The 19043-nt window shown below is 34.5% G+C and overlaps 1 protein-coding gene across 7 annotated transcripts in view; it reads right to left on the bottom strand.

Moving 5' to 3' along the window:
• The window catches only part of LOC120525720 (endoplasmic reticulum membrane-associated RNA degradation protein-like), a 109334-nt gene that overhangs the window by 86294 nt on the left and 3997 nt on the right, over window positions 1-19043 (bottom strand). For 4 of the 7 annotated variants that reach the window (XM_039748258.1, XM_039748263.1, XM_039748260.1 and 1 more), the window contains exons 3-10: window positions 17928-18099; window positions 12804-12946; window positions 12496-12594; window positions 10128-10217; window positions 9178-9275; window positions 7492-7628; window positions 3099-3213; window positions 1473-1575 (exon numbers count right to left, since the gene is read on the bottom strand). In XM_039748258.1, coding sequence (XP_039604192.1) covers window positions 1473-1575; window positions 3099-3213; window positions 7492-7628; window positions 9178-9275; window positions 10128-10217; window positions 12496-12594; window positions 12804-12946; window positions 17928-18099 — 957 coding nt within the window. Of the gene's footprint in view, window positions 1-1472; window positions 1576-3098; window positions 3214-7491; window positions 7629-9177; window positions 9276-10127; window positions 10218-12495; window positions 12595-12803; window positions 12947-17927; window positions 18100-19043 lie in introns of those variants that run through there. The other 3 variants (XM_039748262.1, XM_039748261.1, XM_039748264.1) reach the window with 3 other exon arrangements.

Below are 19043 nucleotides of genomic sequence, written 5' to 3'. Positions count from 1 at the left end.
ATGACCTAATTTTTCACAATTATGACATCTACTTTCAACAATTTGTTGTGACAAAGCAGGATATATTCAGCACAGCAAAGAACATTAGAACAATCTAGATAAATCTAGACAAGAATGGGACATTTAGTATGGGACATTCAACACAGCTTGCAGTCCTATCCACTTAATTCTTCCAAAATAGTCTAGTTTTGAAGGTCCCTGAAATTATACTGTCTACCAAACTTCTTGGTAACATATTCCATGTGTCTATGCTTCTAATTAATTTACCCAGGATGCAAATTAAGCTTACAGGCCTATAGTTGTTTGGACCAGTCCAATCACATTTTTTATATAATGACATGATATTTGCCATTTTCCAGTCCTTCTTAATTTCCCCAGTGAAAGCGGACTTCCTAAAAATATTAGTCAAGGATAAATTTGATCTTGTCCAGGAGATTTCTTTGATTGCAGCATATTTAATCCAAGCAGTACTTCTTCCTCTGTAATTACCAAATTGTTTAGTACCTCATTAGTAGTGACTGTTACTACTGGGAGATTATCCATTTCCTCACATCTGAAGACTTGAGAAAAATGAAACTTTACAGCATTTGCCATCTGCATTTTTTAATTTCTTTTTACTATTCCTGATAAAATTCACTTTCTCCTTGATTGTTCTTTTGTTACTAAAATAATCTCTTTGGGTCATCTTTCATTATATCTGATACAGTATATTCCTCTCTAACTGCTTTTTAACTTCCCTAATATCCTACTTAATGGTTGCCCTAATGCTCTAATACACCTTACTATTTCACAATGGAGTTATTAGTCTTACACTATATATAGCTGTTTACTCCTCTGCAGCTTCGTTTTCAATTCTTTATTAACACATTGCAATTGAACAAAAAAAAAAAAAAACCACACACCACTAAATTTTGCCCTTTCCATTTGTGCTCTTCCTAAATACTGGAAATTGTACTACGTATATCATGGTCACTTGGCAATAGCAGTCTAGAAGAATAAGAATAAAAAATTGAATTTAATGATAAAAAGATGCATGTAAACTGAAAACTGCACAATTCCTTAATAATTAAATAAAGCTATGCCATTATTCCATTTACACATGCATTAATGTAGTCAGCATTTTAGCAAACTATCTATATGAGTGATTCACCACTTTAATGATGCCGAATAAAATTCTTAGATCAACACTGCTGAGAAACAAAAAAACAAAAAAAAAAAAAAACACAACAACAACACACAACACAACTTCATGATAGCAATAACCTCTTCTTACTTTTATCTAGAACAGTTTCAGACAATTAAATGATCTAACAAGTGAGTAAGGAAAAAAAATGTATTTGAAAATAGTTTGATTTATTTTAAACAGAGATATTTGTAAATGCACAGCAAGCAATCTATAATTACAAAACTGAGTGCTTCAAATACACTATCAGTTTTAAGTTAACCTTTCAAAAGTAAAGCAAAGCTGTTACCTCAGCAGTTTGAAGCCGGTGTGGGCAATTATTTGCTCTGGTATAAACACATCTAAGGCTACACTCCATTTGAGGCAGTATGAACATCAATGAGTCTGCATATCTATATAAAAACAGTTAATTGAAAAGAAAATATTTCATTCTAAATTTTATTAAGTTATAAAAAGAAATTAAAGTATTACAACCACATATTGATTGTCAACTCTACATTGTTTCTGCCTCAGCAAGTACTAAATAAAACGGATTGAGAAAACAGCTTGATGAATTGTTGATGTAACAAAGCAATTTTTAAGACATTCTAGAATTGAAAGTGCCAAGAATATAAGGAGAATATAAGGATGTTGTCATTATACAACTGGTATTTCACTTCTGTCCTACATTTTTTTTTTAATGAAGCAATGCTCATTAGACATCATCTACTCAAAACTGCATTTACTTTAGAATAACATCAACTAACTCAATGGCGGCAAGAATGGGCTAATGCATCCAACAACATTGAAACTGAGTTGGTATATTGGTTCAGTGAACAGATAGATCCTTAGGGGTGCTTTGCTCTAAACAAGTTTTTCAGTTTATAGGCAATATTGTTTTTTGTTTAATTTAGCTTTTTATTGTGAATTTACATTCGGCTCTAAAATGTTTTCTTCTTTATTCTAAGGAGATCTGAGGTGACACAAATAGCAAAGTTAACTTGGAAATGGTCAAGATTTGCGATTGTTATAAGGCATGTGTACAAAATTGCACAAAAACACAACAAACATATTAAATATTGCAATGGTAGAGGTAAGCTGTATAAGATTGAATTGTGAATGTGGACTGTTTCTACAGAGTTTAATTTTCATCTGAGATGAAATTAAATCAAAATTCTGTACAAACACAATTAAAACATTGCATGAAAAGCCAAGGATAAACAACCTACAGGTATTCTTAATATTTACATTTCTTCAAAAATAAAATTTTAAAGCTTTCACCTGACAAAAGAACAAATACTTTGCAGAAAAGAATAGGACAAATTAAATCTCCCATCATCTAAAATCATTGCCTATACTGATAGTTCTGCAGTGAGCATTCTATAGCAATATTCAGACCAAGCATTGTAAAAAAAAAAAATATGAAAAATAATGTTTATGTAATGTATAAATTGCCTAACATTCTTATGAAAAAAATAATTCAATATAATAACTTTACATAAATAAACTACAGTGCATACGGAAACAGAGGAATGTTTTTAATGTCAAAGACATTAATAACTTCTGAGCTTGCATTAAAGTCATATGAATTACGTAAAATCACTTTTCTTAATAAGTTTTCATAACATACAAAATAATAGCGAGGCGTATCCTATCCTGACAGGCTCAGATGCAAAGGACTTGTGCAGGAGACACTGAAAGAACAGGAAATGTTTACGCCACGAGTGGAAAGGTCAGGAATGCTACCATTGCAAAATTCATTAATCGGTTAATTAAAAAGTTTAATAATTTTAAACCATTCAGTGAGATAACTAAGTAATGAACATGGTTACATTTAATAGTTTATAATTAAGAAACATTTGTACAAATTTCCAAAATTACTGAATTTATCTTACAAAATACATAAAAAGAAGATTGTAACACAGAAAAGACTAACCTTTCTTCTCTGTAAGCTGTAATCCCAGCTTGCCAATAAGGCAACATGATAGAAAGTACAAAATCAGATTTCTTAATCAAATCTTCAGCCAAAGATAGAGCTTCTTCACACAAGTCTTTCAAAGACAGAGAAAACTGTGTATTGATTTCATATATAATTGCCACATTCAAACATTACAATATTTGATGTTTAATCATTTCTGGCCATGTAGTTGTATTTGCTATACATTTTATAGTGTAGTGAGAAGGAAGATCAAGATAAGTATTATAAACTGGATGATGTATCATCATATACAAGAAACCTGATACAGGTAAATCCATCCATCCATTATCCAACCTCTTATATCCTAATTACAGGGTCACAGCTGGAGCCAATCCCAGCCAACACCGGGCACAAGGCAAGAAACAAACCCCAGGCAGGGCACCAGCCCACACATACACACCAAGCACAATGTATGATCGCCAATGCACCTAACCTGCATGTCTTTGGACTGTGGGAGGAAACTAGAGTACCTAGAGGAAACACACGCAGACACGGGGAGAACATGCAAACTCCATGCAGGGAGGACCCAAGAAGTGAACCCGGGTCCACTTTCTGCAAGGCAGCAGCACTACCCACTGCACTACTGTGTTGTCCACAGGTAAATCAAAGCATGAAATTATATTTAATATTAGAGATGCACGGATATGGGAATTTTGGGCTGATGCCTATATCCAATAATGTATATGTGCTTATCTGCCGATGCAGATATACATAATTTATAAGATACAGAGAAAAATGAGACTTGATCTGTCTGGACAAGAATTACAGACAAAGTGAACATTTATTTGTATTACAATTTTGCACACCACATTCAATCATTAAAACAAATGATATCTGCCGCATTTGGCTGGCTACCTGTTGGTTATATGGGAAATTTATGAGAAAGTTTTGCAGGTTGTTGCTTTAAATAACCCTTTTATCTTTCTTTTTGATGGAACAAATACAACAAATTCAACAATAATCGAAAAAATGAAAACTGAAAAAAATGGTAAAATGTACAATGACAATGAAATAAGCAATACCACTTAAGAATAACATCTTTTGCAGATAATTTACAATCATTAAAATGGCTTCTGCTCAACCACATTTGGCTGGCTATGTGATCCTTTGTTTTACAGTCTGCAGTATTAAATATCACATAACTTTTTTTTCTTTTTAAAGGAATAAGTCTAACCAATCTAGAATTTTAAAAAACAGAAAAGTGTACAATAGTAAAAAATAAATATTTTTTTTCTGGAGGCTTATCATTCTTTTCTATTTTTTAAGCATGGTGGGGAGGCTTTTCTTAATGAACAAGAGCATCTCTGCCTTGTCGCAGGAAATTCCGTTTCTCTTTTCATTGATCACATTAGAAGCCAAACTGAATAATCTCTCGCTGTCCACGCTAGTACATAGGGATGACAGGAACTTGCATGCTACTTTGGCAATGGTAGGAAACCGACTCCAGTTGTTGTTCCAGTATATTGGTGCTTCAGAAAGAAATCCCTGCACCTGCCGAGTAGCATGCATACATATACAGTATTATATTCTGCGTCATCTTTAAAAAGATAGATCTGCATTTTGGCTTTTACCAGGGCTGTCAGATTAAGATTAGAATCCTTACAATAAAAATAAGTATATGGCATTTGAATTGAATGCATGTCTGTATTGTATTTGCTTTTTTTGAAATATTTTATTATTAATATTTTGATTTTCACTGTAGATCATGATCTGCTTACAAGATGCTCATTATTGCTTAAGAAACTCAGGTGAAAACAGTGGCTTCCATGAATGTGATTGGCTCTCGCACAAAAAGCAACATAAGACATACACTGCACTGACACTTTCTAAAGACAATGTTCAAAAGAAAAACAAACAAAATTGTCAGTGATTGCTTAACCAAAGTAAATGCAGTCATGTTATTTCTTTTTTTCCTAGAGGCCAGAGGACCTTATATCCCTGTCTATTTTTTTTTACAGTAAATAAACTGAAGCATTGTGACCCTTTAAGTGTTTTACAAATGAAACCAGTGTATTAAATATTACTTTGTTGAGGTCTTTTAAGTATTTTGTGTATTATAATCAATTATTAGAAGACAGCATTTTTCAAAGTAACAAAAAAATGTAAAACGAGTTTGTCTTTATTTATGAAACTATTTAGTTAATACGCACCGAACAAAAATATGAAGCAAAGAAGCATAGGCTTATAGTTGGTTTAGTCGCTTGATGAAAACTAGCGATCTTTAAAATGGGTGTGTTTAACACAGAAGATGCCGACCGTTTAACTAATGACTAATAACAATATGGGTCAACAATTTAGAAACACGTATAGGCTGATCCTAAAATAGTTACGTGCAAAAAACAGATCTATATAATCCCACAGTAGTGTCCAGCACGTCTAAGTAACATGACGCCAAAGTTAGTGCGAGGTAAAGCCAACGTACCGCTCTTTTACATTCGATTGCCGTTTACTTTCTTGCCTTCTAAGATTTTTTTATACATTCCAATTATGTTAGAATAATGATATTCGATCCAACAGCACTAGTTATTTACTTAAAACAATGTTGTAAAGAGCTCCACAGAGTTTTTTTTTTTTTAAACTCACCTCTGTTGTCATCTGGCCGTTTACCGAGGCATCAATGTGTTCTCTTCAAGAATTTCTTTGTACATTTCGAAGAGCGTGCATGCCACCTCATCATTTATCTTGGACCTTTTCTGTTGTGGACAATCTGTGATTAATTCGTCTGCATTTCGTTCGATGCAAGTTCCATCTGAGCTTGCAACATTTGAGTGCCAGTGATTTTACATCTGCATCGAAATAGCGGTCTTTGTATCTTGGTTCAACAATAGTGGCAACACTGTACATGGATTCTGTGTAAATATCAATGAAACGATTGTTTAAAGCATCCAAGAGAGCACTTTTACTGGTTTTGACTCCTAAGTCAGTATGAGCGCTTTTAATCAACAGTCGTTTTAAAGCATTAACTGAAGGAATAACGTTACAAGCCAAGTCTTCAGACTGGCAAATTTCTTTTGTCAGTTGTTCAAATGGAGCAGGGAGTGTGATTATGTTCTCAATCAAAACCCATTGATTAGGCGTTAGAGTTGCAGGTAACTAAAAATCGGGGGCATAAGCCCCAAGGGCTCTTTTCTGCTCCAGCAAGCCTTGCAGCATATAGAATGTGCTGTTCCATCTAGTCGAAACGTCTTGAAGCATTTTTGGCTGCATACCAAGTTGAGTTTGTATAGTTTTCAGACACGAGTTGGCTAATTGTGAATGACTAAAGTGACCAACTATTTTTCTGCCGATAGCTATTGTATCCGAGACGCTGCGCTGGGATAGTACGCCGTCGTTCACGGCAAGCTGTAAAGTACGAGCCATACATGGCAAACTTGCGATCCCGCATTCCTCTATAGCCTTTGCAACGTTGCGTGCATTGTTTCGTAATACTACATGAACATTCTCTTTGGGTATTTTCCATGTTTCAAACATTCTTTTAAACGCCACAGAGCGTGCAGCACCCATGTATGATCCAGAGCATTCTTGGGCGTGCAAGATTGCTTTCTGCAATTCAAACTTGCGGTCGAGTCACTGAGAAGTTAAACGAAGCATATTAATAGCACTCGTATCAGATGTCCATATATCAGTGGTAAAGCTTATGGCTGAGACATCTTTAGCAAGGAGTTTGTGCACATGACTTTCCACAATCTTTTTTAACTCTGGAAGATCTGGTAACGGGGCTCAAGATGCTCAAGCAGCCTTCGAAATCCCCTATCTTCTACAACAGAAAATGGCTGATCGTCCAAAGCAATATATTCCATCACCTTTGCAGTAATTGTTTGAGCTTTAGGGTTATCTTTATAAAATTTCTTTGATTTCTCAAACTGATCAACGCGTTCAGCAACTTTAGTTTTTGATTATGTGCGCGGTGGCGCAGGATTCTCCTGTTTTGCTCTGAGGAATTCTGTATATTTGTCAGGATGGCGTGTCTTCAAGTGTGTAATTAAGTTGGTGGTATTGAAATTTCGCACTTTGGTCCCTCCGCACAAAACATTAGTCGAACAAGTGTTGCAAATGGCATATTTTATGTTGCTCTGACTCACTTTGAAAAACTTCCACACTGCAGACATTTTCGCACAGTAGCCCAGCGTCGCATAAACGTCTGGCACATCCGGAACACAGTGAATGCGTCATCAATATCGGTTCGAATTATCGGTCCAATTTAGTTATCCGTCCCATGCCGATAAAAATATTTTAACCCATTATCTGCCGATACAGATATAAATCCGATATTATTGTGCATCCCTATAATTAATATAATTTCCACGTAATTTTCTAAACTGAATCACATATAAATGTTTCACTCATTTACCTGGAAAAATAAAAAGCTGATCCCACTGACTAAAACTAAACATATTTCGGTGAACCAAAATGCAATCAGTTCTGTACTTGTAATTCTGAAATATCTGTCCAAGTCCAACTACCATCAACAGCAACATAGAACAGTACCTGTAATGGAAAAAAAGAAAAAAAATTCCTTGCCTTTCTTTTCAAGAAGTGTTTTTTTTTTTTTTTTAATTATGAATATTTGAAATGCATATACATATATAATAGCAATAAAATAGCAGCATATTTATCTTTACACATTATAACACCTATGAGTTATTGTAAAACCGGAGTGGGGGAGGGAGAGAGAGAGAGAGAGATAGAAGAGCTGAAATTTTGTTCATGGCATATGTTTTCATACTGTAAATATTTATGGATTAAATAGGAAAAAATGTAACTGCTTTTGATTCATGAGTATAAGTTAGAAGTTTGATTCTTTTGTTTTGGAAAACTGTAGAGTTTTAATCAAAGCCAATGTCAGAAGCAACACATTGCATGTATTGGCATAAGTAATTTTGAGAGTGTGCATGAGTGTTCTCTGCATAAATTGGTCTGCTTTACAAATGTTGGCCAAAATCTAAAGAAAAATGACACCAGGCATTGCTAGCCTATTTTTGGCTGAAAGGGTTAGCTCTATTAGCCCTGCAGTATTTTAGGATTACTCTTGGGTAGGTGTGCGTGCATGAGCATCCTGAAATGTCCAGTTTAGAGATGGGGCTTGAAAGCCAGATACCCTTTATTCTTGGCATTTTAACAAGACATGCTTAATTAGTTTAAAACTGCTTGCTTGCTGTTCCTGTTTGTGCTTTTCCAAGTTAAAGAAAAGTAGCACAAGCCATCAAAGTCGTCCAGAACCTTTTGCTCCCTTAGAAGTAGCCATAGCAATCCAAAAAAAAGACAAAACATTTAAGATAGCATTCCACTATCAGGAAAGCATTGAGCAGAAGACCAAACACTCATCAGGATAGATCTGAGCAGTATATTGACCTTTTGGCATAATCAGGCCATCCTTCTGAATTTTGGTTAATCTGAAAAAGCCAGCAAGGAAACATTATGTGGGTCCTGGCCACTTCATGAAAACAAACCCGTTATGATTTGCATTGTAAAGAATCACAGTCTTGCATATAAAATTAACAGGTATTTAAAAATCATTTGTTCAATTTTTTTTTTTTTTTTGCTGGCCTTGCACTGTGAAGTAGTCATGTTGTAGCATGGTGCTTGGCATAGCTACTAATCAGGCCCAGAGTGATGTGTGTGTAGTCTGCATATTTTTTCCATGTTACTGTGGCTTAAATTTTTTCAGCTAAAAGTAGTTTGATTGCCCATTCTGGGCAATGGATGGTAGCTGAACTCTCAGTTTACTTTACATTTCAATCGATATTTTGTTAGACAATTACAATTTCACAGGGTATCGCAATGTGCTTATGCCAAGCAAGGCAGATCAGGCACTAGCATCTATTTGATTATTTTTTATTTGGTTACATAAGCTTGCACATCTTGCACAATATTAGTAAAACAGGGAAATATATTATTACTTAATTTAAGTTTAATGTTAATATTAGAGATATCTGCACACATCACAGAAAATTCTAATATAGCCCCACCAGACTTTTCAATCCATAAACACCAATGATAAGGTAATATTTATGTAACACATAAAGAGATAACTTACATAGAGGGAATTTCCTGAGGTGAAGCAAAACCATGCCAAAGTAAATTTCTTAGATTCAAACTTTTAGGAGATCCCATGAATACACGTAGCACATCCATCTACATTTAAATATTAATAAAAATATATTCAGTTTCCATGTGCCAAAGACTTGTAGGGTAGGTAACAGTGTTTGTGTTTGCTTGTACACGCATTAATGTACTCTGCAATATGCTGGATTAAACCATTCACTCCAGGCTCATATCTTGTTGCAGCAAAAAAAGAAATGAATATCTTTTTTTGATTCAAGATCACCGAGGTATGTAAATATGCAAAATACAAATTCTTTCATACCGAGATAATATCTATGGATTGTTTTAGGAAATTGAAGTCCTTGTTCTTATTAAATTTAAATAACTAAAATAAAAAAAACAAACATTAAAGAATTAGATTTAAAAGTATACTAAAAATAATGCAAGTATTTCTAAAGTAAAATAAATTTTCTATTAAACTTATCTAAAAGTTGCTCTAAAAATGCAGTAAACCTTTGCAAAAACAGAAATGCAGCTTCCTTGTTTCTGTATTAGGGATCAAATAAATACTGCGCTACCTGGCAGCACATATACTGTACTGTACTTCCTCATCTTGATCATACACAACCTTTATTGAAACTTCTTCAGTTATACTTTGTTTTGGATTTGAAAGGGCTGTGGAAAGATTTAAATCCATTTAAAGAATGGTAATGTGAGACAAAACGATCTCTTAAAATTGTGTCACAAGAGGCAGAGGTGTCTAAAACAACTCAGACAAAAATAGTGGTGCACTCTGGAAAAGAGATTTTTATTTAATTAATTAATTAATTTATTAATTAACCTCAAAATGAAACAATAATGAAAACTTTAAATAGAAGTGAAATCTAAAGTGAATTTTACGAGGTTTAAAGTGCATAGAAAAATCAAAATACATAAAATTACCACTGCAGCTCCAAAAATATGTGATAATTCTTCTGAAAGAAGAAGAGTTTTTAGCAAGAAAGGGCATTCATTGTTCATCATAACATGCACCTAGAACATATATGAGAAAAGCAGGTAAAAATCAAGATAAGGCAAACATATGCAATTTCAGAAAAGAAAATGTTTTAGTATCAAAAAAATCCAAGACTGCACTATACAATGAATCCCTAATATTTCAATTTTTTTTTTTTTTTAATTCTTCCATTTGCAATGTCTTCTAACAACACTAAAGCAGCCACGGTAGTTGGACTAGTTTGGACATTTTGCGCACCTTTATATTGTTACAGATTGATTACATTCAAATGAATTAAATTTGTAAATGATAAGCAATTAATTTCGGTGTATTTCATAAAACCTGCATCATAGATGTAAATCTAAAAAAAAAAAAAGAAAAGCAGACAACAGAAATAATAGCACTGCTCCGACGCTGGGTGTCACCAGTTTGCCTAGCAGAAACATGCATACACAAGGGGAGACCATACCATGAAAATGTGTGTGGCTTTAGGGCAAGTTTAGTTTTTATACATCTAAAAGTAAGCGTGGAAACAGGCATACACAACATTTTTGTGCGTATGCACTGTTAATGCATGTGGCCCTTAGTCTTTTCAGTCCCAAAATCATAGTGTGAAATACTGGTAAGGTGGTATGTGTTTGGGCGAGGGTGGGTAAGTAGGGGGACAGTGCTGGAAAAAGTGACAAAGACAACATTTCCATGGCACGTATGCATTGGTTACGAAACTGAGGCACAAATCTCTCAAATTTTTTTAATAAATACTTAATTCTGAAGCACACACAAAAACTTAAGGTAATCTTGGCTAAGTGTTTTTTGGGGATACAAGCAACAACAATGTGGGGAAAAAAATGAAATAAAATAAAATAAACCCAAAGCCTTGGCTGCTACTTATGGTTTTGAGAAAAAAAAAAAAAACAGAGAAAACAGTCTGGCATGGATGCTCCTAGGGCTTGCTATCCAGACTAAACTTCAGGATTTGTTGACCTGCCAGCTGAATATATCTAACAATGGTATAAGATCCACAGAGAAAAAGGCCGATGGACAGAATGAAAGTCACATGTATCATTGCTGTATTGCCACAAAGATCCTTTTGGTCTTTGAAAAGGTTGTGCATTTAACAGAGGACTAGATTAAATGTTAAAGTAAAAATTCATGCAAAAAAAAAAAAAGAAATTACAATTGCAGAGATTATTAAGGGAGTTTCTTATAACATAGTAACTTGAAATAAACACATTTTTTGAAGAAACAGTGGTCTCTTAGTTCTGACCTACATCTTTACAGCCTTCTTTATTATTACTATACTATTTGTGATATCACCCCAGGTTAGTCCCATCTGCAAAATGGTCTGCAGTAGATATTTTGTTGTATTAAATTTCATTATACAAAACACTGCCAATACAAAATGTGTCATTGCATTACCGGTTGTATGACTTTACCACAACTGAAATGAAACACAAAGGCAAATTAAAAAGTCTTTTGTTAAAAGCATGGGATTTAAAATTCTAATTGAAAAATGATAACTAAGCCATAACATGCCAAATGACATAACTTTGCCAGAACTATTATTCACTGTATAATTATGAGTAAGTGAAAGTTGTAAGCAATTGACCAAAAGCAAAATTGCAGAATGACAGACAACTTCATTTTTAAAAATGAACTTAAAACTCTTTTCAATCTAGATTACGGTATACACTCAAAACACACTTAGCTGAACCCTACAGAACAAGATGGGATCACCAGTATACTGTTTGATGCATGTCGGAAAAGTGTTCATATACAAAATTATTCTCATAGGTCTCTACTGTGTCTTGCAGACAAAATATTACTACAGTATTTTTAGTATAAAAATAAAGATGCAATTGTGAGATTAAATATACAAAGCCTATATTTTAATCAGAGCATACAATATAAGAAAATGTATTTTTCAGTCAATTGGAAGGTTAATCATAAAAAAAAAATATTTATGCACTTTACTAAATGCTTCTAAGATTGTACTGTGAATAGTAAAACACTTTGTTTTCTGTATGACTTATCACTCACTCTTACATTTTAAATGCTTTTTTGGATGCAAAATCCATCCATCCATCCATTTTCTAACCCGCTGAATACGAATACAGGGTCACGGGGGTCTGCTGGAGCCAATCCCAGCCAACACAGGGCACAAGGCAGGAACCAATCCTGGGCAGGGTGCCAACCCACCGCAGGACACACACAAACACACCCACACACCAAGCACACACTAGGGCCAATTTAGAATCGCCAATGGATGCAAAATATATTTATGTAAAGAGAAGCTCACAATAATAATTTGCATACATCACCCAAAGCTCTTTCAAGAGTTGATGTTAACTTCATTAGACATAAAGCAGGACTTGTCTCTGAAGAGGACAGAAAAGAAAAAATTTCCAGAAATACCTGGAAAAAATTATATTTGCATGTTCATTTTTGGATAACTTTTTTTAAATAAACAAAAATTGAGTAATAGTTGTGTTAAGATTTTTGTACATAATGCACTGTGATAAATTTTTATACATTGTCCACTAAAAGCACAAATTTTATTCAACACTTAAACACAAATTAAAATACAACTCTCATGCTCTTACACATAAATTTATTAAACTTACCTCTTTCCTGTTGGTCCAATTAAACCAAATTCCATACTCTTTGTCAAAACAATCTGGAATTATTGATTTCATATATGTGTGAACAGTTTTACAAACTGGCCCTAAACACCTTATACTTTCCACATAGTCTATTATGCGATTTTCTGAAAAATACAAATACAAGAAAAACAAAAACACACCAAGAACTGTCAGTGGCTTTTGGCATTAGCGGTTATAAAATACTGCCTTCAAAATAACTACATAAACTAAATAAAATTGAGACTTTAATTGAGTCATTCTATTTGATAGTGATTTAGAAAATAGTTACTCTTTAGTAAGTGGTCAACGAAAAAGGTCTAATGAGTAAACAATAATATAATGAACATTAAGAAAAACTTCAAGTCAACACATTAATTAGTCCTACAGTCTAAGATTTTGTTTGTGCATACACAACAAAATGTTATTTAAAATTAATCATCCGTGCATACAGATAATAAATTTTATGTAATAAGTAATTTTCATTTTAAAAACAACATGAAAAGTAATATTACATTAAAAAAATAATTAGGTAAAACTGGCAAAAAAGAGAGCAACAGCAAGAGTGAATAAAGACTAGAGTACAGTATGTGTCATAGGCACTCTTATTATTCTCCCAAGTCTCCAATAACACATCATATTCATGTCTTTTTGCAGTTCATGCTTATGTCAATAATTTTGATGTATTATAACAAATCTGAGAACAGTTTACGGAGCTAAACAAAAATCATTACTGATATTCACCTAGTTTTTTTGTATTTTATTTGAAAACATTTCAAACATTTCAAACTTAACAAATCAGAATTCAAGCCCACCCAAGAGAAAGAGAGGACAGCCAACAGCATGAGCAAATCTTTAAAAACAACAAAGTAAGGAAAATATCTTTTTTCTCCCCCATTTGTCTCTAAAAACAATTTGTTCGGAGATTAATTCTGTACAGTTCTCATTAGTTAATGACATGAGGTAAAGATGCCACCTATGAGAGTAGTGTGTAGGGCACAGGGCATGATCAGAGATAACGATAGCGCTGGACTTGTAAGATTTGATAGTGGGCAATAAATTGTCTACTAGCTGTGTAAACCTGCACTGTAAAAAGCCAGGGTCCTAGAAACTATTGAAATCATCAGAAAAAAAATTGAAATGTAGAGCAGTCAGGTAATTGAAAGGAACTACTCCGAACACCTGTCTACTAGGAGGATTCATTTTGCAGGCGTGCTCACATCGCTTGTGCATTAGCAGTGGGAGGAAAAGTGAAAGGGATACCGTTTAGCCGAGGTTAGTGGCTAAGCGACCGTTTTTTCTTCTGAGGTTTAATTTTGCTGATGTGCTGGCCTCGCTTGTGTTATTAGCAGCTAAGCGCATTTTCTGTTTCCTTGGAGGTGGAGCCCTTACCCCAACTCTACCTCTCACTTCCGGGCCGGACACACACACACACACACACACACACACACACACTTCCACACGTAGACATTTATATACAGGATAAAGAAATAATTGTTGAGTGACAGTGATTTACTTATGAGAAGAAGGAATATGCTCTTGAGTATGGATTTTAAAATCCCCATGGGTCTGATAAGTTATGGTCCATTACAAACTGTGTGAATATTTTTGCAGTGTACACAATTAAAAGTCTCCAACCATTATTTTTGAGTGTTCACATTTGGGATGGATGCAAATACATTTTGAATGAAAGCTCTGTCATCAACATTAGGTGCAAGGATATTTATACAAATTAATTTAGATTTAAATTAAAAAATTACCCACCACCATGATTTATCACCCTTCAAGATTAGATACTACTATTAACCTAGTTATAGGTGGGGCATTTAAGAATAAAGGGTACCTGCCTATAATAAGTTTCAGGAAACTTTTGATGGAGAGAGAGAGAGAGATTAGGAGCGTGCACTGATACAGCGAAAAGCACAGATAAATTTTATATTTTCCTCATTGCACGCAACCAAAATTAACTATTGTTTGAAAACATATAAAACACTTTCTCATGATTGGATTAAACGAGTTGCACTCATCTGATCTAGGGAATCCTGGGCTCTTATAGGTAGCTTTCTCTAGGGAATTCTGAGAAAAACTGGATTCCCTAGGGCACTGAGCCCAGGGTCACTTCTAACCACACTCTGCAAAAATAACTGAAAATCTCTGAAACACTCTCTCTCTCTCTCTCAAAGCTGATGAGCCGCTCTCAATAATCTTTCTTTTTGTGGACCAGAGAGCTGAGATCCAGTTTGCCAGGCTAAATAGTGAGCCTGTTTGAAGGCTGAGAGTCAGCAAGAAAGAGTAATGCTTTTTCCTATGAAGTTGCAGAAGACACAGCAAAGGGCCTAACAGCAGAAAGCAAGCTGAGAAAGCAGTATCACAGAACACCATAAAAAATTGATCATGTAGGAAAGTGGAGTGCACTCCAACACAAGTATCTACCACTTCAACACGAATGAGCAACAAAGCAACACCACCACACAACATCAGATATCACCTTTAAAGACTTAACATTGCAAAACAATTTATCTAAGCTAAGGTAAATTGGAACTCTAAAAAGCAAGTGAACATCCAGCCTCTCTACGTTATATGTTTGTCAGTCTACTAAGTCTGTGTTCGGTCTTATATGTCAACATACAGCAGCTATCATATTTATATAATCCTTGTGATTATCAATAAATTGTACTATTCTGTTACTTAAAAATGAGTGTGCTTCAGTTGCCTTGATAGAAGTTTAAAGGCTAGAGACCAGTCTCCTACAACAGAGGAAATGAAAGGTAAATAAACTAGGAGCCTTCATAAATTATTTGATCAAACTGCCAGTATTGCCAAAGGCAAAACTAATAACTGCCTAACCTAAAATTCATCTTACATTCATTTATTGGCATTCCTCTGGGTGGGCACAATAAATCACATTCATTCCTACACCTGATGTCATGTTTCTGTTTATGTGTCACAATGAATTGCTTCAGAGCTTTATCTAATATTATATTTTGTCTAAGGGGAAAAAAAACAGTAAACATACACGACATGGACAAAAGTACCGGGACACACCTCTTAATTACTGAATTCAGATGTTTCAATCGGACCCATTGCCACAGGTGTATAAAATCAAGCACCTAGCCACGAGTTCTCGATCTACAAACATTTGCAAAGCAAAATGGGTAGTTCTGAAGAGATCAGTGACTTCAAGCATGGTACTTTGATAGGATACCAGCACGACTGTGCCCCAGTACACAAAGGAAGGTCCATAAAAAACATGGTTGGATGAACTGGAATGGAGATTGTGAGCCTGGCCTTCTCATCCAGCATCAGTGCCTAACCTAATAAATGCTCTACAGAATGAATGGGCACAAATTCCCACAGAAACACTCCAATAACTTGTGGAAAGCCTTCCAAGTACAGTGGAAGCTATTACAGCTGCAAAGGAAGGACCAACTCCATATTCAAGTCTATGCATTTGAATGCAATGGCAAAGTTCCTGTTAGTGTTATGGTCAGGTGCCCCAATACTTTTGTCAAAAAGTGTAGTTAAACACATTTTTGTGGCAAAATGAGAGTACAGATGCTTTGATGAGTTTTTGGATATGGTTTTCAACATCATTATGTTAGTGCATTGGGTCTATATGAACCTATTTATAGTAGCCTAACAGTAATCCTAAACTTTCTTAATTTAGAGGTTATCTGTCATTTTTTGGTGTTATTGACAATAAGTTCCTTTTAAAATTGTAGCATAACCCCATTTGGACACAACAGTCTATCTAGGCATGATGCGTTACCATTTACCAATTTGTTCATGGCCCAATTTGGCAAAGTATCCCATGTTTACATAAAGAAGGAAAATTTAAGATACTCAGTAGTGATTTGCTAATCATTTGTAAGTCATAGGATCATTAAACAAGATTTGTCCTAACTATTTTGGTTAGAGAAAATTGTATTTCTTTTAATATTCACTGAAGGAATATTGTTATTCCAACACAAATCACACTGTAAATATGTGTAATATATTGAGAACACAGGGGTAAATCTTAAACATCATCCAATTCAGAATAATGCCAAGAAAGTGAGAATATACAAAATAAATAAGCCTTAGTAATGATCAAGGTGGGAAGAATTCAAACCATAATATGAAGCAACCAGAGAACAAATTCTGTAGCCTTTCTGGTGCTTCTTCAACAGATCTTGGAATATTGGGTGGTATGTTCAGATGCCCACCTACGCAGTATATGTCAAACGTATCCCCAAGACTTGCTGCCCATGTTGATTTCTTTATTGTTTGCTCACTCACTAACTTTAACTGGCTCTCTATGTCATTCTCAAGACTCTGATAGTCAAGTTCTTGCCACAACCTCCTTTGACTCCAGACTCAACTAGACTCAGAGTTCAAGGAAGCTTTAAGTGATGTCTTGGGGACACTTGTCTCTTTGTTCCAGAATCAATTATGGGTTCAGGAGAGATAATATTAAGTCCCAAGGACAAAATGCCACAGTGCCCATTGTCAACCCCTGACAATAGACCCTCTCTTATGCCTTAAGAGATCAGGTCTCTTAGGCAATTTGCAAACTTTCTTAAAATACAATTCCCCTTTCCTTCAGGACTGTGTGCTGCCAAATGAAAGAGTGAAGAGGAATAATTATTGCCCAATTACATTATGGACCTCATTAATAAAACAGCAAAATTTCCAAGTTTTGACTATGTATTTCTCTGTAATTCAGGGGACATTTTACTCTCTTACTAACCCTGTTCAACATCATTCTTCCAATGAAAGTGCCTGTTCACCTACTATCTTTGTCCTGAGGAAAACAATCTTCTAGCAACCACTCCACCCCACTCTTTCAAATACTGGTAGCCCTGCTGATTACCCTTCAGGGGCACATACCATGTATATGGGATAAACTTCCTGGCAGGACCAGTATATCACTTCCTCACTTATGGCCTTGAAGGGCTTTTCCTTGATCTTCTGTCACCTTTTGCCATTTGTAATTTACTTCTCCGTTTTGCCCACTATAAAGTCTCTTTTTTTTTTTTTTTTTTTTAAATAAGTGTTTTATTCAGAGTGTTTAAACTAAATCTTTGACTTTATGTAACGGTTTTATCAGTATTATAAATCTACACTTACCTGGTTCAATTAATTTAATACAAACAGCAATGGTGTTCCAGCAAATTACTCCAGTATTGAGTAAAATACTTTCAATATCTATGTTATTTTCTTCTTTTTCCAGCCCCAGTTTGCAAACAAGATAATGGACATTTGGAGAAAGACAGCTCCTTACTTCACATTCTGTGGACATCTAAAGAACAATTTTTAAATTTTTTTTTTTTTTTTATTTAAACTCCAGAATGCTAAGTTTACAATTTTTTAAATAATTGTCTCCATATTTAGAAAAACCTGCATTGCTCACAGAAACTAATAATGAGCCAACTTTTTAAGTTACAAATGACAGCCAGAAAAATGGCATTACTCCATTTTCAACCCGGGAAGACAAAGATGCATATGAATATAAACTTTATTCTACAGTTTAAAAGATACATCTGGTCATGAAGTGGTAAGACAATCATGCAACAGTAACATTTTGAAGAGCAATTAGTAAAAACAGACAAATTACCTTTAAACTTGTTAGTTTTCAAAGCACTTTAAACATGGTACATTAGCACATTAAAACAAAAAAAAAAATCTGTGTACTCATACAAAATAAATATACATTTTACAACATGCCATGATCTATGACAACAGTGTTGCTTAGAGTGGGATCTATTTTTAGGACAGACACTCTTCAATTAAGTTTGAAAAGACACTTCAATATTTTAACAAGTTACAAAATTCCTTAAAAATCTTTTATGCCATGTTTGCACCAAACCAGCAGAATTGTTAATGTGGGCAAAGGATGGAATTCATCATAGACCTGAGAATGCCAGCAATGTTTTGGAAATTCTGAACATTCTACACTATCCCCAGCTCCCAAACCAGTTTATAAGTGAGTGCCAACTCAGTAATTTTTATCTTATATCCTAGCACAATCGGGGTAAAGGAGGACCAAAACCCTTTATATTAAAAAAAAAAAAAACAAAAAAAAACACACACCAGTCCACTGCAGGGGATACTCACATACAGAATGTAGGAAGGCAATCTACGAGACAGCAAATCAATCTACTTTGCACTTTTTGTGATGTGAGGGAAAACCAGAGTATCTACAAAGACTCACACAGGCATAAATTAAACATGCAAATTCCAAAT

Source organism: Polypterus senegalus, chromosome 3 (assembly GCF_016835505.1).
Source record: "Polypterus senegalus isolate Bchr_013 chromosome 3, ASM1683550v1, whole genome shotgun sequence".
NCBI lineage: Eukaryota > Metazoa > Chordata > Cladistia > Polypteriformes > Polypteridae > Polypterus > Polypterus senegalus.
The sequence above is the reverse complement of the archived record's forward strand: the minus strand, read 5'-3'. Positions and strand labels throughout refer to the sequence as shown.